General features: G+C 56.2%; 1 protein-coding gene across 2 annotated transcripts in view; it reads right to left on the bottom strand.

Annotated features, from left to right (window-relative positions):
• Positions 1 to 18,929, bottom strand: part of RALY (RALY heterogeneous nuclear ribonucleoprotein) — a 117,643-nt gene that overhangs the window by 1,875 nt on the left and 96,839 nt on the right. For both annotated transcript variants that reach the window (XM_086760536.1, XM_086760535.1), the window contains 7 exons: positions 16,522 to 16,786; positions 11,112 to 11,184; positions 7,220 to 7,267; positions 6,833 to 6,993; positions 6,329 to 6,442; positions 5,648 to 5,793; positions 678 to 726 (listed from right to left, as the gene is read on the bottom strand). In XM_086760536.1, coding sequence (XP_086616662.1) covers positions 682 to 726; positions 5,648 to 5,793; positions 6,329 to 6,442; positions 6,833 to 6,993; positions 7,220 to 7,267; positions 11,112 to 11,184; positions 16,522 to 16,777 — 843 coding nt within the window. In that variant the 5' untranslated portion in view covers positions 16,778 to 16,786 and the 3' untranslated portion in view covers positions 678 to 681. The remainder of the gene's footprint in view (positions 1 to 677; positions 727 to 5,647; positions 5,794 to 6,328; positions 6,443 to 6,832; positions 6,994 to 7,219; positions 7,268 to 11,111; positions 11,185 to 16,521; positions 16,787 to 18,929) is intronic.

Genomic DNA, 18,929 nt, shown 5'->3' on the forward strand with positions numbered 1-18,929 from the left:
GGAAAGGGAGTGAGGGGCTGATCGGTGACCCAGCTGGGCAGCCAGGCTCAGCACTGGGAAAACAGAGGATGAGTGGAAAAGAGCATCTTCTGCAACCACAACCGCCCACCTCAACGTGCGTGGAATCATAGAATCACAGAATGGTTTTGGTTGGAAGGGACTGTTAAAGCCCACCCAGCCCAAGCCCCCTGCCAGAAGCAGGGACATCTCCAACCAGATCAGGTTGCTCAGAGCCCCGGCCAACCTGGCCTGGGATGTTTCCAGGGATGGGGCATCCACCGCCTCTCTGGGCAACCTGGGCCAGTGTCCCACCACCCTCAGCGTAAAAAATTTCTCCCTTATATCCAGTCTGAATCTGCCTCCCTCTATTTTAAAACCATTGCCCCTCGTCCTGTCACACGAGGCCCTGCTGAAGAGTCTCTCCCCATCTTTCCTGCAGCCCCCTTTAGGCACTGGGAGGCCGCTCTAAGGTCTCCCCGGAGCCTCCTCTTCTCCAGGCTGAACAGCCCCAGCTCTCCCAGCCTGGCCTCACAGCAGAGGGGCTCCAGCCCTCTCAGCATCTGCATGGCCTCCTCTGGACCCTCTCCAACAGGTCCATGTTCTTCTGATGTTTGGGGCTCCAGAGCTGGACACTTCTGCTCAGAACCAGCCTCTAGAAAGCCGTGTGAGAGCTGTACCTGGTTACTGTAGCCTGGCATCCTCCACGTCTGTGTAACGGCTGTTCTCCTGGAGGGAAAAGGGAATCAGAAACAGAAAATCATCACACGTCCCTCCTGCCCTGCCTGGGACACCGTGACACCTCCTGTGTGGTGACCAGCTGGGACACTGTGAGCAGTGTCAGGTGGCTTGGAGTGGTGGAGGTCCCACAACACACCTGATGTGGCCCCGGGCTGCACGGCTGTGGTTTTTGGCAGACACAGCCCCAGGTAAAACAAAAACTTCCTCTGGCTCCTTATTCTGGAAGGGCTCTGCCAAACACACCTGGGATGTGTGATCCCCTCTTGGATTTTGAAGTCTGGCTCCTGCTGAACCCCAAAGGGACCGGGATGAAACTAAGCCCACCCTTTCTTGTGTAAAGTCTGGTGTCCGATCTGGGCCACCCCAGTCAGCAGCTCCCGTGGCCACGTCCCGGGGGAGGGCTGAGCCTGTGGCACGCGTTGCCGTGCTCACACTGGCCACCTCATTTGTGCACGGCCAGGCGAAGTCCATGCTCAGCACTTCCATAAAGGGTACTGGGTGTCCTTGCACAGCTCACACCTTGCTGTAGCACTGTGAGAAGTTCATCTGGGACCTGGGAACGGCCCGCACGGGCATTCCCACTTTACGGAACTGCCTGGTGACGCGAAGGTGCGGTTGGTCCACAGTGGCAAATCGCGCACGATGTTGTGACTCTGCTGCTGAACACAGAAACTGGTCCCAGTTTGCAGCAGAACTCATCCTCCAGAATGGTACCACTCGTCGTATTCACCGCTCCAAAGGCCATGGTAACAGTGCCGGCGTGCTGACCTGCTCCCCGTGCAACAGCGGTTCGGAAAGCACGGCACGTGGCCGTCCAGCTCTCGGAGCCGTTCTGCAATGCCATCCCATTAACAGAACTGGGTGCTTTATTACTTTATTTCAGTATGTCATCTCCTGCACGGGCCAAACTTCGTGGTGTTTTAGACATGGAAACGGATCCAGGAGACGTCTGCAGGGGACGCTGGGTAATTGGGAATGAGAGGCAGGGGAGCCCAGTCCCAGCCTGGTCAGCAGCAGGCTGGCTTACAGGGCACTGGGGAGGAGAAAGAGATTTCACAGCCAGGGAGACAACGGGGTCATTGTGGAGACCATACAGGAGAAAAGCCTCAGGCCTGCAGCGCTTGGGAAGGGACGGCTGCAGACTACGCGCAAAGGAGCTGGGATGGAGACTCCCAGGAGAGGGAAGTCTGGAGGCTCATGACTCCTGGCACCAGAACAGAGGCTCCTTCTCCACAATTACAGAGCTGGGAGCATCCTGGGAACCAGCTCTGCAGGGAAGGCAGGTGAGGTGGCACGTGCTCTGGGCCAAGGCACAGCCCAGGTGGACAGGGCTCTGCCTGGGAACAGGTGACAAGTCAGCAGAGAGCCTGCGGGTGAGGCTCAGGGGACAGACACCACCAGTGACAGCACAGCAGGCACCTGCTGCAGCCCACCTGACACGAAGTCTCCTCCGAACGGCCGCAGGAAGCTGCCTGATCACAGGCCCTTCTTCTCCTGGGGGATGTCAACCACCCCAGCATCTGGTGGGAGGGCAGCAGGGCTGCGTGCAAGCAACCCAGGATTTCTGGAGAGCATCAAGAACCATTTCTTGACACAGCTGACTGACCAGCTGACCAGAGGAGACATTCTTCTGGGCTGTTACTGATGACCAAGGAAGAACTGGTCAAAGATGAGAAGATGGAGAGAAGTCTTGGCTGCAGCAGCCACGAGACTGTGAAGCTGAGTATCCTGAGAGAAGTGACGAAGATAAACAGCAGAATCAAACCCCCGAACCTTAGAGAGCAGATTTTGGGTTGTTCAGGGATCTGCTTGGCAAAATCCTATGGGAGACAGCTCCAGAGGCCAGAGCATCTGGGTCATCTTCAAGGACAGCTTCCTTGAAGCACAAGAACAGCCTGTTCTGATGACAGTCGGGCAGGTGTGGCAGGAGGCCAGCGGGGATGCACAGCTCCCAACCGAGCTTTTTTTCTACAGGAAAAGGCAGGAACAAGATGGAAAGCAGAGCTGAGCCACCCAGGAGGAATATAGAGCCAACCCTCCAGTGCGCAATGGTGGAGTGAGAAGAGCATCTGTAGGTCCAAGCAGCAAAAGCAAGGCTAGGGAACGTGTCCGCTCACTGCTCGGGGGGGCAGGGGACCAAGGGACCCAGTGACAAAGCACATGGAAAAGGCCAAGGTGGTCCACTGGTCCCGGAGCATCGTGGCAGAGCCTGTGGGAACGAAGCATTCCCTACTCCATCCTTCCTGCACAGAGCTCCTTTCCCGCCTGCCCTCTCTGAAAACGGCACAAACTCATGCTGGGAGTGGTGGGGGGGCACTTCCGCCCTTCTTCCTGTGCGCTGCAGCCCGTAGTTTGGACTTGGTTTCCCAGGTGATGCTGGAAGCTTCACTAAGGCCAAGCAGAGATTTGTGCACAAAACCAGGGCAGCCAACTCTGCGCTGGAAGTGGGGCTGAAAGGAAGCACTGACTGTCAGTGGAAATTGTGTGTCCGACTCCCCTGGGGTCTAGAACGCTCCCTCCCCAACCCAGCTGGGGTGTGAGGCACCACTCTGCTTAGCTGTAGGTGTCTTCACATGAGGTCTGGGTCAGCGAACTCCCCTAGGAACAGGGATGCTCAGGGCCCCAGCAGCCACCCAGGGTCCAGGTGGGACCTAGGCCCAAGTCCAGCTGATGTCCCCCACTTGTCCCCATGGGAAGAGGGTCACAGCAGGGATGCCTCCGCGCTGGCACTGCCCAAGTGGTGGCAGGGCTGGTGCCTGCCTTGCGGAGACTACGTCCTTCCCGCTTGCGATGGCTGCACTCCTGTTTGAACCAACTGGGCTGTGCTCAGCGAGTAAACTTTTTTTTCATGCACGTAACATTGAAGATAAGGACAGTAAGCTTACACGATCATCTGTGTATCCCACACAGAGTGCTGCCCACCAATCCAACCGTGCTTACTAAATATTTCACACCTCAGTTTACCGGTTAGAACTCAATAAACTTCCAGATCAGCTCTGTCTGAGCGACCTCTCACTCTCCTCCTGTGACTAGATGACCTTTGAAGGTCCCTTCCAACCCTAACCATTCTATGATTCTATGATTCTATGACATCGCTGCCCCTCAGAGCCAAGGGCAGAAGATGTTTTAGGGACTGGTGTGGCACCACATCCATGGACGGCGGGCGGGGAAGGCACGCTGATGTGTGTAAGCCGAAGAGACTCGGGATAAAGGAGCCGCTCCCCAGGAACCGGAAAGCCTTCAAAGCTGTTCAGTGTTGTGAGGTCAGGAGCAAAATCTAAAGGATGGCTTTTGTGAGTCGCTTGCGGTGCTGAAGAGCACATCCCTGCAGACGCACAGCTCACGTTAACCTGCTGCACGCTGCGCAGGGTGAGCCCGTCTGACGCTGGCAGGGAAACAGTGCTGATCTCAGTGCCACTTCGGACCAGAGAGCTGCAGCAAAGAGGTGGAAGGGAGCTGAAACAATCACCTCGTTCCTCTGCTCCTAATGAAGACCAGCTCTTCTCAAATCATGGCCAGCAGACAGCTCTCCACTCTGTCTTCTTACCCCACCAACGGCAGCGAAGGCCACACGTTTTTGTTGACAGACTGTGTGCACCTTTATCATCGTTAGCATCAGCAGGTTCCCCTCTAATTTCTCCCACCTGTTCCCGCTGCTGTAATTCAGACCTGGCCTGCCTGATACCACCCGACACAGAGACAGGCAGCTTTTGCCTTTCTTCTTTAGTGCACCTCTTGGGATGGCGCTCCTTAGCCCTCTCTCAGATTCAGCAGGAGTCATGGACCTCAGCAATGAGGCCCCAGAAACCAAACCAGCCGACAGACCCCGTTCAGACCCCCCATCCATCATGACTAAGCTGGGGCACAGCAGAGGAGCACAAACAAGCTGGGGAGTGTTTTGAGCTGGAGGAGCTTTGTGGCCCCAGGAAGAGCATCGTGTGTGTGCAACGCAGTGCGGTCACCCCCAGCGACGGGGGGGGAGGAAGCAGAAAGGGATGCTGAGCTTCATCCTCGCTTCATCCTGTCACCAGTGCTGGGGTGGGGATGGAGCAGAGCTGTCGCAGGGGATGGTTGGCGTTGGCTCAGAGCCTGCCCCAAGCCTCTGTGGGAGAGCCGTGCCAGCCAGCCCGGCTTCCTGGGCCACGGTCCTGGGGAAGAGGCAGCAAGCAGGGCCACCTCCCACCCCAGCCCCCTCCTTGCCCTCTGCCTGGCGCTGGAGCTAATCCTGTTCTCACAGGAGGTGTAATTTGGGATAAACCACAGTGCTGCCGGAGGCAATACAGCGCCCTGGATTACCCCTGCCATCGGAGTACCCAGCAACAGAGCTGCCATCCGGATGCTTTGTAGGCACAGAATGTCCTCCCAGGGTTCACTGGGAGCGTCCTTGTTCAGGGCAGGACTAACACCAAGGGGGCTGACGTGTGCACGACAGCAGAACAGCCATGCTCGCGTGCCGCCCTCGCTGCGCTGCACAGCACAGCAGGCAGGGCTTGCTCAGACCTCACAGTGCGCCGTTTGATGTCCGTACCAAACGGCATCGCAAACACACGCAGGAGGAAGGCACCGTTAATGTACCATGGCCTGTCTTTGCCATATGTTCCAATCCATCGGAGAATTGCTTGGGAGCAGAGCAGTTTGTTTTAATTGTTAATTAACAGTTGTGAAATCGGGGATACGGGCTGAATTTCAAGAGCCAACCATGGTTCCTCAGCGTCTCCACAGGCATTTGCTACATCAATGCTGTGGCAAGAAGCAGAGCAGTGTGAAAGAACGAGCTGTGAACGATCATGGCATTTAAACACAACAATTCCCTTTGAGGAAGGAAAAGCTATTTTTCTGGGGATTTAGTAGCTGTGGTCCGTTACTGAACTCCTTTGGCTGGAGGGATGTACCACCCCACCTCTCTTACCAGTTCATCTTCACCCTCATCCCGCGCGAGCCCCTCTTCCTCGCCCTCGTCCCCATTCAGCGGCTCCTCCGCGTTGACCTCCGCCTCTGACGCCGTGTCCTCTGGCGAGATTTCGCTTTTGCTGCCTTCCGCCTTCTTCCGTACCTCTGCGAGAACAAGAGGCACCAGGATCAGGGGCCGGGGGACGCAATGGCCGGGGCCCGATGACTCCACTCCAGCAGGCCCCCAGATTCCGGTGGTAGGTAAATAATGGATCTCAGGGTTTTTTTCTGCAATGGGAAGTTTTGCTGATTTTTGAGGAAGCTGCCTGAAAGCAACTCTGGAGAGGGCAGAGCAGGTCATGGGTCTGCATCCCTTGGAGGGAGTGTGGGCGGCAGATTAGATTAGAATGGAATAGAACAGAATAAACCAGAATAGAATAGAACAGAACAGAATAGATACAGAATAATAGAACAGACAAAGCAAACAAGAAAGAATACAAACTATATGACAAAAGAAAAAAAAAATCTCATCATTTAAAAACGCAGTTGTGTAATTTGGGGAACTCTGGCACTGAATTTTGGCCTGTGATTCCACGCTGGAACCTGGGGGCCGACAGTTGGCCGCCGGAGCCTGGAGGATGCTCGATGGACTTTTCCAGTTCTCAGACCAGCCCTGCGGCATCCGCGCACGCACACCGACCTGCGGACTGCTTCTGTTCTTCAGCAATCTGCTCCAGACGGCCCAGGAGCGCGTCAATGTTGGATTTGATCTGGGTCAGCTCTGTTTTGATCGTTTGCAGCTCGCTGCACTTCACTTGGGAGGAAGGAAGGAAAAAATAAAGGTATTCAGTGCCCCGCAGAGCACCCGAGGTGCCCGCCTCACCCCTCTGCCTGCCCCGCTGCTCCTACGGCTCCAGCAGGGAAGGCTCGGAGGGGCTGTGGGTGGTCGCATGCACCCAAAAAACCCTGCATATCTGTTGTCCTGGCACATCGTGGGGGCTGGCACCAGGCTTTGGCAGCTCAGGTTGTACACGCACCCTCCCCTGCCACATCCGCAGCCCCTGGGCTTCTGAAAGGCCCTCAGTTGGGCTGCTGTTTCCAGATATTTTGGTTTTTTTAAGGTTTTTCCCCGGGAGCCTGTGGGTGACCGCCTGGGGACGGGCAGTCCCCACGCCGTCCCGCTGCACCCCGCGCACATACTCACGCTTCAGCTTGGCCGAGCTGTTGGCGATGGCGGCCGATCTGGCGAAGAGCTTGACGGGGAGTGTCGCCTTCACGCGCCGGACGAGAGGGATGGTGACCCTCGGCCGCTTCACGGGAACCACCCTGGGCACCGGGGAAACTCGGCCCCGGTACTCGAAGAGCCTGGAGTTGGGGGGAAGGATGGTGGGGGGTGAAGCACCCCAGCAGCACCCCCAGCCCTGCCGTGCCGGCACAGCCGGAACCCAAGTGGTGCTGGGCACAGCCTGGCCATCGCACCACGCCGCGCTGGGCTGGACCACCCTGCACCCACCTCGCTCCCCACGGCAGAAGCCGCGCTGTGGGGAGGATCTTGCCCCACAAAAAGCCCCTCTGACCCCGCCCTGCTCACCTGTCGTAGAAGTCATCTCTGTAATAGTCATAGTCGAAGTCGTAGCCACTGCAGAGACAGAGTCGGATGGCACGGGTTAATCAGTGCTGCCAATTTACTGTTAGCACTCCCTCATCACCCGCTGAGCCCAGTGGGAAGATGTGGGGGGCTGAAGGCACTGGACGGGGTTATGTTGGCAGCAGGGCAGTGGGTCCAAGAGCTTCTGCTGCTATTTGTGGGTGAATAGCAAGGGGGTGAGGGGGTACTCCTGCCCTGGCCCCGAATTCTCAGGGGATTGCGGACACTTCCAGCCATTTCAACAGGAATCAGGGGCACAATCATCCTGGGGAGCTGGTCCTGCCTTCCCAAAACCAGCGGGGTTCATCTCGCTCAGCTTCAGACATTGGCAGTGGCTGGATGCTTTTACTGGCACCCTCGGAAGCCAGGTGCTGAGCAGAAGGCAGGTCTTCCCACGCGACCACAGAAAAAAAGCCGGTAAAAAGTGTCTTAGCACGAGGGATTTATCTGCGCACTGCGTGCCTGAAAATTTCACTGCACACAGGATAAACCTTCCCAAGACGGACAGATCGTTTTCCAGTGACCTGGGAGGGCTTGCTTTGCGTACAGGAATAATTTTTGCTGTTTTTTTCCATCAGTTGGTGACGTTGTGCCCTTTAAAAACAAAGCCGGGGCAGCCAGAGCGGGAGGCAGCAGCGGGTGCGAGCTGTGTCAGGTAACACCACGCTGCCACCTCCCGCACATTTCTTCTGCTTTGTTTTCCTTTAGTGATTAAACAACATTTATTAATGACTCACAGAGGTTCAAAATCCAAATATCCCTAATTGAAGGGCAACTGTTTGTACGTGCCGTTGTTACATTGCATTTCTGGTGCCATTTCTGAGCCCGCACCTGAAGAGCAAAGATTTGAGCGGCCGCGCTTTTAATTGCCGGCTGCCGCACCGATAATGACAAGCGACACGTTGTGCTCTGCTCCCGGCCTTCTCCTAATGGCTGCACAGCCTTAATTACTGCAGCAGGAGAAACAGACCCTCCTGCAAATAGCCAGGGTAGCGGGGAGCTGGGAGAGAAACGTGGGAAGGGAGCCCGGTGTTTCCAAGACGCCAGGGCCGCAGCAGGGCCTGCACCGGGTTGGGGTACCACTGCTCGCCTCCTCCCCTGCCCCGCGGTTGTTCCTCAACCCTGACCGTGTGGACAAGGCACCCGGGCTCGCCGGGGTGACACTGCTCCCAGCACCGCCGCCGGGACGTGTGCTGAGCGGATCTGGCTGGAGATGGGCTGATACCAGCTTTCTGCAGGGATGGTAACAGGCACAACAAGGGAAGCGAGTGCCAGCTGAGCTGGAAGGACAGTGTCCACTTGCACCTGGAGCCCCCAACATGAGAAAGACATGGACCTGTTGGAGAGGGTCCAGAGGAGGCCACGCAGATGCTGAGAGGGCTGGAGCCCCTCTGCTGTGAGGCCAGGCTGGGAGAGCTGGGGCTGTTCAGCCTGGAGAAGAGGAGGCTCCGGGGAGACCTGAGAGAGCTCCGAGTGCCTAAAGGGGGCTGCAGGAAAGATGCAGAGAGACTGTTCAGCAGGGCCTGGTGTGACAGGATAAGGGGTAATGGTTTTAAAAGAGAGGGAGGCAGATTCAGATCAGATATTAGGAAAAAAATTTTTATGCCAAGGGTGGTGGAGCACTGGCCCAGGTCACCCAGAGAGGCAGTGGATGCCCCATCCCTGGAAACATCCCAGGCCAGGTTGGCCGGGGCTCTGAGCAACCTGATCTGGTTGGAGATGTCCCTGCTCCTGGCAGGGGGGTTGGACTGGGTGGGCTTTGAAGGTCCCTTCCCACCCAAACCACTCTATGATTCTATGAAATCCAAGTTCATTTTCCAGCCATCCTCACTAACTCACGTGCCGTATCTCCAGACACTTCTGTGTCAGCAATGGTGGCCGGGGTGCCAGGCAGGAGCACCCAGGGGACTCCCCACGTGCCCAGGGATGCTCCGGCAAATGCCGGAGGCAGAGGGAGGGAGGCCCTGAAGATCCGGAGAGATCGGGGGAGAGCAGAGATGACAGCAAGGTTTGGTGTTAACTGAAGGTCGCTCTTGTAGAGAGACCCGAGAAAACTTACGACAGCACAAAGCTGGGTGTATGTTTTACCTGTAGGGGTAGGCCACATCCCAAAGGATTTCTATCAAACACCCAGATATTCCCCTGGGCTGCAGGATCAAGTAAGACTGTCAGGATTGTTGCTTCTTCTATGTCCAAAATGAGATTTCCCTGCCCTGCCCTGGACCCTCTCATACAGACTGGGAGCGAGGCAAAGTAAAACTCAACCTCTGAAAAAAGTCTTAGGTGTTGAACACAGCATTTCTACAAATTCTAGCGCTGTGAGTTTGGAAGTCTAACATTTAGAAACATTTCTGACGGTTAGGGAAGCTGTAACCACAGCTCACGGCAAACCTGGGTTCCCTGCGAGATGTTGTGAGCTCTGCTGGGCCAGATGGCCCAGTTTAAATGTGTCACCCATCTGGGGTGAGATATTGCTGACACTCAGAGCTCAGATCGAAGGATCTGTGGCATCTCCATTTCCATCCATCAGCGTGGGGATGCAGTGTCCACGTCCCCTCGTCTGGCATCCCCGGTGAATCCTGAGGGACAAGTTCTGGAGAAGGACCAGGCTGGCCCAATGGAGGGAAACTTGCCTGGTGAAGGCTGCAAAGGAAGAACTCGGCTGAGCGGCTCGGGGGAGGTCCCAGCAGACGCCTCAGGGGTGGTGGGAGGAGGGCTGCTGAAGCTCTGCAGGATTTGCCTATGCCAGAAGAGCGTTGCCATCACTGAGGGCTGCCATTTTGCAGCACACTGAATCATGTACTTTTTTTTTGTAGAAAAACCTACAGTTCCCTCATTATTTCCTTTGGTATTACACCCACCTGTAACCCTGATACTGATTTTAGTCTTTCCTTCCCAACATCACACCTTCTAAACCCCAACTCAGTGCCCCAGTCTCCCTGCCATAAAACTAGCACAAAAATAATGAGAAATTATAAATAAAACACGTTTGGGATCTTGTTATTTGTTTTGGGGTTCTTGAAACCTGCAGTATACTCTCCAAATACCTTTTCAAGTTCTTCCTCCTACAGCCTCAGGAGCAAGAACTTTATGAGTTTCTCCCATGCTCCCATGACTCCAGGCTCCGGGGCTTAAACAAAAATCTTCACTTCTTGTGAAAAATCTTGATAAAGTCCCTAGAGCTGGCAACGGTGGCACTGACGGCTGACTCTGACATCTGTAATGCCCTATATCTCCCACAGACCGACTCCGTGTCCCTCCCGATCCCTTGAGCCCTTGGTCACCTCTCCACAGCACAGGCTCTCTTGGGGATTCCCTTGGTCACCTTCTTGGTCCACCTCCAGCTGCTGCCCCAAGGGCTTCCCACTTTCTTCCTTTCTTCTCTCCCTTTCCCTGTCATTCTTCTCTTGCCCTTTTCCAGTGTTTTTTCCCAAATTATCCCTGGAGGATCTGGGGCTGGAGGGCAGTGGTCTTCTTGTTGCACCTCCTTCCAGACCTCTGCTGTGGTTAAAGCAGGTACTGCCCTCTTTTCTCCAACGATCTCCAGGTCCAACACCATTCACAGGTTGGACCATGCCCAGGCAGAGCCCCACCACGCCACAGGCACTGGCCAACCGTGGGTCTGCCGCTGATGCCTCTTGCTGGCTCTCCTCCCTTGCAAAGGCCAAGAAGCCCAAGGAGCAGATGTGAAGGTGCAGCAGTGGCCCAGGGCTGCCTGGGGTAGGGGTCAGGGGGCTCAGGGCAGCAGCCTTCGGGGTGGGAAAACCGGCCCCAGCCAGAAGGCAAATACCAGCCCGGAGAGGTCGCCGCGGGAGGTGGCGCGGTGCAGACCTACCTGTACAAGGTGGAGGCTGCTCTCTTCAGCCCTTTAGGTCTGTTGGGTTTCGGTTCCCCGGCCATGTTGATATCTGCAAGGAACAGACACGCAGCTGTGACTCGGCACGTCCACGGTCACCGGGAGCCGCATCCGACCACGGCGCACAGGAGGCTGTGCACCGCCCTGCCATCAGTCCCCCGCACCTCCCACCACATTTCCACCAGCTCTTAGCATGTCTGGGGCCCCATTGTACCTCTGCAAGATGGCAAGTATATTCTTGCACTGGGCAAGCATCTTCTTTTCCCTTACAAAGCCACCAACCATTTATCTTTGAAGTCAATGCCCCACAAGCGGCCTAACACACGCACACAAACTCAGGACGGGCTGGTCAGGAGCCCTCGGTGCTGCGATGATCAGGCACGGACAATATACAAACCCGCTGCAGGCTGCTAACAATTTATCCCTTGCTCCTTCTAGAATAAAAATGAACACTCAGCGCGGGCCAGCCGGGCACCCCTCTGCACTGCGCTACGTTAAAAGCGACATGGGGTGCGTGGATGTGCCCGCAGCCAACCCAGCTGATCGCAGAGGAGCATCGTCCAGCAGAAGAGGTGAGAATGAGCTCTCCCAGCCCACTGAGGAAATTTCTCTCCTCGGCCTTGGTGCCAAACGGGCTTTTGATGTGAGAATAAAGATACAGCCAATTTCACGGGGGCTGCCGAGAGCCTGGCGATCCAACGCCGAGTGCGGCCCCAGAGCTGCAGAGAGGTGAGCTACAGGGAGCACCAGGCCTCACCTCCTCCTCATTTCTCGGCCAGCAAATTCCCAGCTGGCTTCTCCAATCTGCCCTAAACTATTCTGTTCTTCAGGTCCTTTCTGTCGAAATAGGCGTCAGAGCTCCAGGCATGCCAGATCCCAGCCAGGCAAGGCAGCGTTTCCTTACCAAGACCACAAGCACTGGGCTGGACTGGACAGGGGCTGCCCCACAGCACTGGGGCAGGTCCTTCTCCTACGCTGGGGCACGAGTTACAGCCCCTGAGGTGCAGGTGGACGTGAAGGTCTCCAGCTGGGGCTCAGGGTCTGTGGCTCTGTGACTGCAAACCGGGGTGTTTAAGCTCTCACCTCTTCAGGGCCTGCGGGACATGGCATGAAACCCAGCAGCTTTCAGCTTACTACAAGTTGCTTCCTTCATGCTGCCCGGAAGGATTTTATGGAGAAATGTGGACAGGCTGGCCCGCTCACCATCAAAATAAAGAGCTTGCAAAGTGATCCAAAGTGATCAGTGTGCTGACTTCGTTATCAACCAGGAAAATCACCTTCAGCAGCACAAGAAAGCTGGAACACTGCTGAAACGACCCGAGCAGGAGGCGCACAGGCTGACGCGTGGGCCATGGCTCCGAAGAGGCACAGACATGCTCCCACCGCCCAGACGTCTCGCTGTGCCATTTCTTGGACTGTGCAAGAGGCTTCACTCCTACCGCCGCTGAGCTCAGCCTATTTCTAAGCCTGCACAACGAGCGTGGTGTCAGGGTGTTGCTCAGCCGCTGCGCTGCGTGTTCCTCTGGAGGCACGCTGAGATCAGAACGCGTTTGCTCTGCTGCCTTCCACCCTCCGCCCTCTGCTGCCAAGGGGAACGCAGAGGAGTGCGGGGCCTGAACGCTAGCAAGGACAGGCACGGCCGCAGGACGGGCCCATGGCCAGCCGCTGCCCTGCGACCGTTATGCGGCTGCCTTTCAGAGTCTGTTGAGCACCGCAATGCTTCTGGCCACGCTGTTTGCTGTCACAGAAGCGAGCAATAAACACTTTCCTGGTGCGTCCCAGAACACACCCCGTGCAGCTCCAGTTCCCTTCCGGTGAACCCTTTCTGCTGTCAGGATGCATCTCGCCAGCTGCCAGTCACTCTTCTTGCAGAACGGTGAGCTAACGACAGCACTGGACCGATCGGCACCCTCCCAGGGAGACGCAACGACAGCCCAATGGTGGAGAATGACAACAATCAGCTCAATTTGCTGGTACGCACTGCTAGGAACTGGTACACGCAGGCCAGGAAACATCTACTGTCAACCCAGAGCGGTGCTGAGCAGCCCGGTCCCTCCGGATTCCCGACAGTGAGCAGGGAGAGACAAGAGCTCAGCCAGGACAGGATTTGCATCTTGTTCCCACTCTGGCTCCCTGCTCTGCACGACTGGACCCATCTGCCCACCCCAGGCAGAATCTGTCCCTCCCGTCACGTCCAGGCTCCTTTGCTCAAACTCCATGGGGGGGTTGTGCTTTGTCTGGCCAACATGCTGGGGTCAAGTCCTGGTGCGGATCCAGCTTCCAGTGCACAGCTCCCCGCAGGAACAGGAACGGCCTCCTGCAGTGACTGGGGTGTCTGGGAGCCACTGGAGAACGCACAGAGGGGGTCAGACCCGTCCATGTCCCGGCTCAGGATGGGCTGCAGCCATGGGTTCAAACACCGTTTTGTGATGCATTCAGTATCTGGCTGATCAATTAAAATGCAAACTTGACTGTCTGCATGTCTGGTGATGAAAAAGAAACAAGAAAAAATGGAAGAACTGCTATATAAATATATATAGCTCACGTCTCCCGAGCTGGGAGACGTGAGCTGGGAAGCGGCTGCTGCTCTGCTCGTTCGTTCTGGTACGTGCTGGAAATTGTCACCTGCAAATCATCATCGGTGCTCGGGGGCAGACGGAGGGCTGAGCCCTCCTGCCACTGCCGGCGTGTGTAACCGTCCCACGGCAGTGCAGCCCGCCACCCAGAGCCGGAGGCCTTGACTGAAGGGTTTCTGCAAGGACCAGCTTTCCTACGATCTGTCAGGAGTTGCAGGAGCTTCACGGATGCTGGGGGAGATGAAATCCTTAGGCCCACTCGGATGAGTCAGGCGCAGTGCTCACAGCATGTGCCAGGCTACGATGCTTTCCCACTGCATTTCCTAAATGGGGGTGCAAAGTCCCTTTCCCACCTGAACAGCTGCGGCAGGTAAGGCGGTGTCACCCGAACTGTCCCATGCAGGGCTGCTGTCACTGAGTCACTGCAGCGAGTGCTTGCCGTGCAGGAGCACTCCGGGTTCAGATGGGGACGCGGTCCTGCTGAGCGACCTCCCGCCGCACTGGGGACAGCTGGCCTTGCTTGTACCAACAAGGTGCTGCCCCTGGGTAGGCTGGGGGCACTTTGCCCCTGCACCGGGCACTGCCCCACGGCGTGGGTGGCGATTCCCCAAAACACAGCCGTTGGCCTGGCAGCTGTGGCTGGCAGCTCTGCAGCAGGATCGCGTGGCTGCACCCTGCCGAAGTTACTGCCTGAGGCTGCCAGGGTAGGAAGCAGCCTGCCCTCTGGCTGCCCACCTGGGGAGGGAAGGTTTGCCATCACCTCGAAGGATCCCCCAAACTCTGCCCATGAACAGACCGCGGGACAGGCCCTTCCGCAACGTCTCTGCTGTGTCCCCCGCCTATCCCATCCTGTCCCTGCTCTCCACACTCTTATGTGGCTATCGCCTCTTTTTTAGAGGGGGACTTTCTGCCTTGCTTTATATACAAAGACATTTTCTAACCACGTTGTTCAGCTCTTCTTCTCTGCTGGATTCTCCCAAAACGAGAGCGTCCCCATGTTTATACTCGTCATAGAATCATAGAACCATAGAATGGTTTGGGTTGAAGGGACCTTCAAAGCCCACCCAGTCCAACCCCCCTGCAAGGAGCAGGGACATCTCAACCAGATCAGGTTGCTCAGAGCCCCGGCCAACCTGGCCTGGAACGTTTCCAGGGATGGGGCATCCACCACCTCTCTGGGCAACCTGGGCCAGTGCTCCACCACCTTCAGCGTAAAAAATTTCTTCCTGATGTCTGGTTTGAATCTATCTCCTATTTTAAAACCATCACCCCTCATCTTGTCGCACCAGGCCCTGCTGAAGAGTCTCTCCCCATCTTTCCTGCAGCCCCCTTTAGGCACTGGGAGGCCGCTATAAGGTCTCCCTGGAGCCTCCTCTTCTCCAGGCTGAACAGCCCCAGCTCTCCCAGCCTGTCAAAGGTTCATGAACAACAAAGGAAAGCCTGCTGAGCTCTTCTGTCGTGAGACTGGCCCATGAAGGGAAGGCAGATGAAAAGGAACTGAATTTGCACCTCATCCAGCGCACGTACAGGACTTCCAGCTATAATCCAGTGCTTTTTTCCTGTTGGCGTGCCAGACCCGTGGGCCCACCACTGAGAGGAGAGGAAGAGGTTCCTATCATGGCAAACCTTCCATCTCTCAGTTCAGCTAAGTGCTAGCTGCATCTCTGTGTCTCTCTGGAGCATACCACCACGCTTCTTTGCTCCCCAAGGGCCTCATTGTCCTGTCTACGGGCTCCGCACACACAGGCAATCCTGCGCTGGAAGCATCCCTGGCACACTGCGCCTGGCCTTGCTCCGCTCTCTGCACCGTTAGAGAAGTGAAAAGAAGTTCCCGGTATTTGAGCAACGCAGGGATGGAAACAGCACGCTGCCGTAAAGCTCAGACCTAGCACGCAACTTTTTATTTCAGACCGCTGTGCCAGCAGCAGGGTGCGAACGGGCTGCAAATCGCTTTCCTGAGTGCCCAACGACCACCGCTGGCAGCAGGCTTGGAAATAACAATTTTTCATTAAAAACACTGTCTCCCGTTCCAATTCTCAGCTTAGAGCTGGTGACAAGAGCTGCTCAGCATGTGACACTTCAGAGCGATCTGCAAAAGGAGGCTGCAGCTGGGCGCAGCTGGGGCGGCTTTGTTTGCTATTTTTTATCACACAGCAGAGCAGACGAGAGACTTCGTGTGTCGCGGCGGGAGAAATCATCTCATTTCACATCAGCTGGCTGCAGTTAGTCTGAGCCGGTCTGAGTTAGGCTGTTGTCTCTCTTGACAGGCAAAGGTAAGGCCTGGTCCAGAAAGGGAACCAGGCAATGTCTTCTCCCACCCTTGTTCTTCCCCAGGAGATCAAGAACAATGACATGGGATGATTCAGAACTGTGTTTTAGCTTCTACAGTCGCAGCTCAGATCATGAGTTTTTGGGCCAGAATGTCCCAGTCCTGAGAGTACCAATGGCCTGAATGGCCATGACCAGTCTCCCTTCTGACCACATGGGACCCAGGGCCTTCAGCCCCTACCTGTGCTGTGCTGTAGGAGTGCTGGTGTCCAGCTCTGTCACAGCCATGCCTGTGCCTGGCCATGGACCCTGCTGACCCTGACCCACTGGTTGGTTCCCAGCCTGGGCCCAGACCTGCCTTGTCACCATGGAGCTGCTCAGTCATCACTAGGTTGTGTCTGACTTGCTCACCATCATTGGACCTGACCCTGATCTGCAGATCTATGTCCCAGTTTGACCAAGGACTGGCCATCCCTTGACCATCCCCTAAGGAGCAACCAACCCGTGCTGTGCCCGGCCACCCAAACGGTGAAGAAAAGACTCACCCAGCGTCTGGCCAGCAAGCACACGCCCATTCTCGCCCAGGACCGCAGCACGCGCGTGCCTCTCGTTGGAGTACTGTACAAAGGCGTAGCCCTTGTGAACGGAGCAGCCCACCACACGGCCATACTTGGAGAAAATGGTCTCCACATCCGACTTCTTGACCACGGCTGTGTTGAGGTTGCCAATGAAGACTCTGGAGTTGATGGACTTGGGGTCATTCTTGTTCGTGATGTTGCTCGTCTGCACCTTCAATGACATCTTGAACACCTGGATGAACAAACGGGGAGTCAGGAGGGGTGAAGGGAATTGCCAGACTCTTACAAAAAGTGGTGGGGGATAAATCTCCCAGCAAGCCTGGAGCGAGCGAACCAGCTTCTCAACATCAACTAGCGGCAGCTGGGGGGTCCCATCTCCAGAGATGCCCACCTTTCTAGGCTTTCCCCTGCTGAGCCCGTCCCAGCGCCATGCACAGGGACAGCAACTGCACCTGCAGCTGGACGAGGACTGGAGCCTCCTGGCTGCCAACGCAGAGATTTAACGGCGAAGCAGCCCGTGTGCTCCCATCTGGTATCCGTGCTCTGCTGCGCGTGTACCTGTTGGGCTTTGAGCTGAATTTTGTGCGAACAGGAGGTGTCACTGTTAGCCTGGGAATCGCCAAGCCACCAGCCAGATCGGCTGGAAGCCACTCCAGCCTGCTTCCCAAGGCGTGGTCCTCTGAGTTTCTTGGCTGGGGTGTTTCAGGGGCAGCCCCTGAGAACAGGCGTCACCCCTGAGGACTATGAGGAATGAGGGACAGGGATGGGAATGGTGTGAAATGAAAGCTAGTCTGGCTGCCTGCTGACATTTCTGCAGGAAAAATCATATCTGTTCAAAGATATCCGTTTGGTTTCTATCTTCCTGAGACAGAGGGGACGCTTTGGGATCACTATGGTGTGCCGCATACGCAGTGTGTGGTTTTCACCTGCGAAAAGTCACCTCAGAGCTGCGGAAGGTATTTTATCACAGAATCATAGAATGGTTCGGGTTGGAAGGGAGCTTAAAGATCACTCATTTCCAACCCTTCTGCCCTGGGCAGGGACACCTTCCACCAGACCGGGCCCCTCAAAGCCCGTCCAACCTGGCCTTGGACACTGCCAGGGATGGGGCACCCACAGCTTCTCCAGGCCACCTTCTCCAGCGCCTCACCGCCCTCACCATGAAGAGGCTGCTCTTCCCCAGCCCCTCCAGCAGTGCCCACAGGCACTCCCAGCACCTGGGGCAATGGTGGTGGAGCAGAAGCACAGCACCCGCCTTCCTCAGCACAGCCTTTCCCTTGGCTCCCTGCTGGAAGCCCCAGCGCCTTCAGGGCCATCTCAGGACACTGCAGGTCTGCAGAGACATGCCCGTGGCTGACCAGGGACCGGACAGGGCCACCAGATGGCAAAGTCAAGGTCAGGCAAGGTGACGGCCACATCACTGTGAAAGACTTCGGAGGAAGCCAATGAGGAGGCGACGTCTCTGCAGATGGGATGCTCTCCCCGTGCCATCTGCCCACCGACTGCTGTCCCTGCGCAGGCGGTGAGCGGGGCCTTGGCAGGGGAGGAGGGGCTCTGGGCTCCCAGCACGGCATTGCTCTGAGATTCTGGGCACCATCAGTGATTTAACAAGTGGCCTGCACTGCTCTCGTTGTGCTGCTTACAAAACACTTGACTGCGCGTTGCAAAACCTCGTGCAAAGCGCTCTCCTGCTGCCCCGTGCAAGCTCGGTGTACCCCAGAGAAAAGAGCCTCCCTTGCCATCTTCATTCCACTCATTTAGGGGTTCACCTTACACACAATATTAATTTTGCATCACTTATTGGCCCTCTTACTGGAACAACTGGAAAAGGACATTTTAACCATCACGTATCAATATCTCATGCTCCAGCTAACCGCACTTCAGCAGAGCACTTCGCCTTGTGCCCAGACTAAACCCGGCACAGCACCAGCCACGCTGACTCGGTGTCCCTTCCCGTCAAACACCACGGCTCTGTCTTCAGCAGATGCATTTTCACAGCTACTCGTTAACCTTTCATCCCTCAATGCAGGACTGCAACAAGACAGGTTGAGTGGGAAAAGAGAAGAAGACAAAATGCAACTAGTGATAACGCTTGGATAAATGAACGCTTGGATAAATACAGATAAATGAACGTAGAAAGGGGCCCTTCACCTGCAGGACTCAGAGAACACCAGGACGGATTGCCATGATTATCCCTGCCTTCTGCAAGGGAAACTGAGGCCCTGACAGGAGAGGTCGGGGGTGGAGGGGTGTGCCACTGGCCTCACCAAAGCTTACAGAGACATCACGATGGCCCATCCCACTCCCAAATGCCCCCAGAGACATAAAGAGACTCATGGAGACTTAAGGATGAGATTGTCAGAAGTTCCCTCATT

Source organism: Chlamydotis macqueenii, chromosome 16, assembly GCF_036417535.1.
Source record: "Chlamydotis macqueenii isolate bChlMac1 chromosome 16, bChlMac1.mat, whole genome shotgun sequence".
Taxonomy (NCBI): Eukaryota; Metazoa; Chordata; class Aves; order Otidiformes; family Otididae; genus Chlamydotis; species Chlamydotis macqueenii.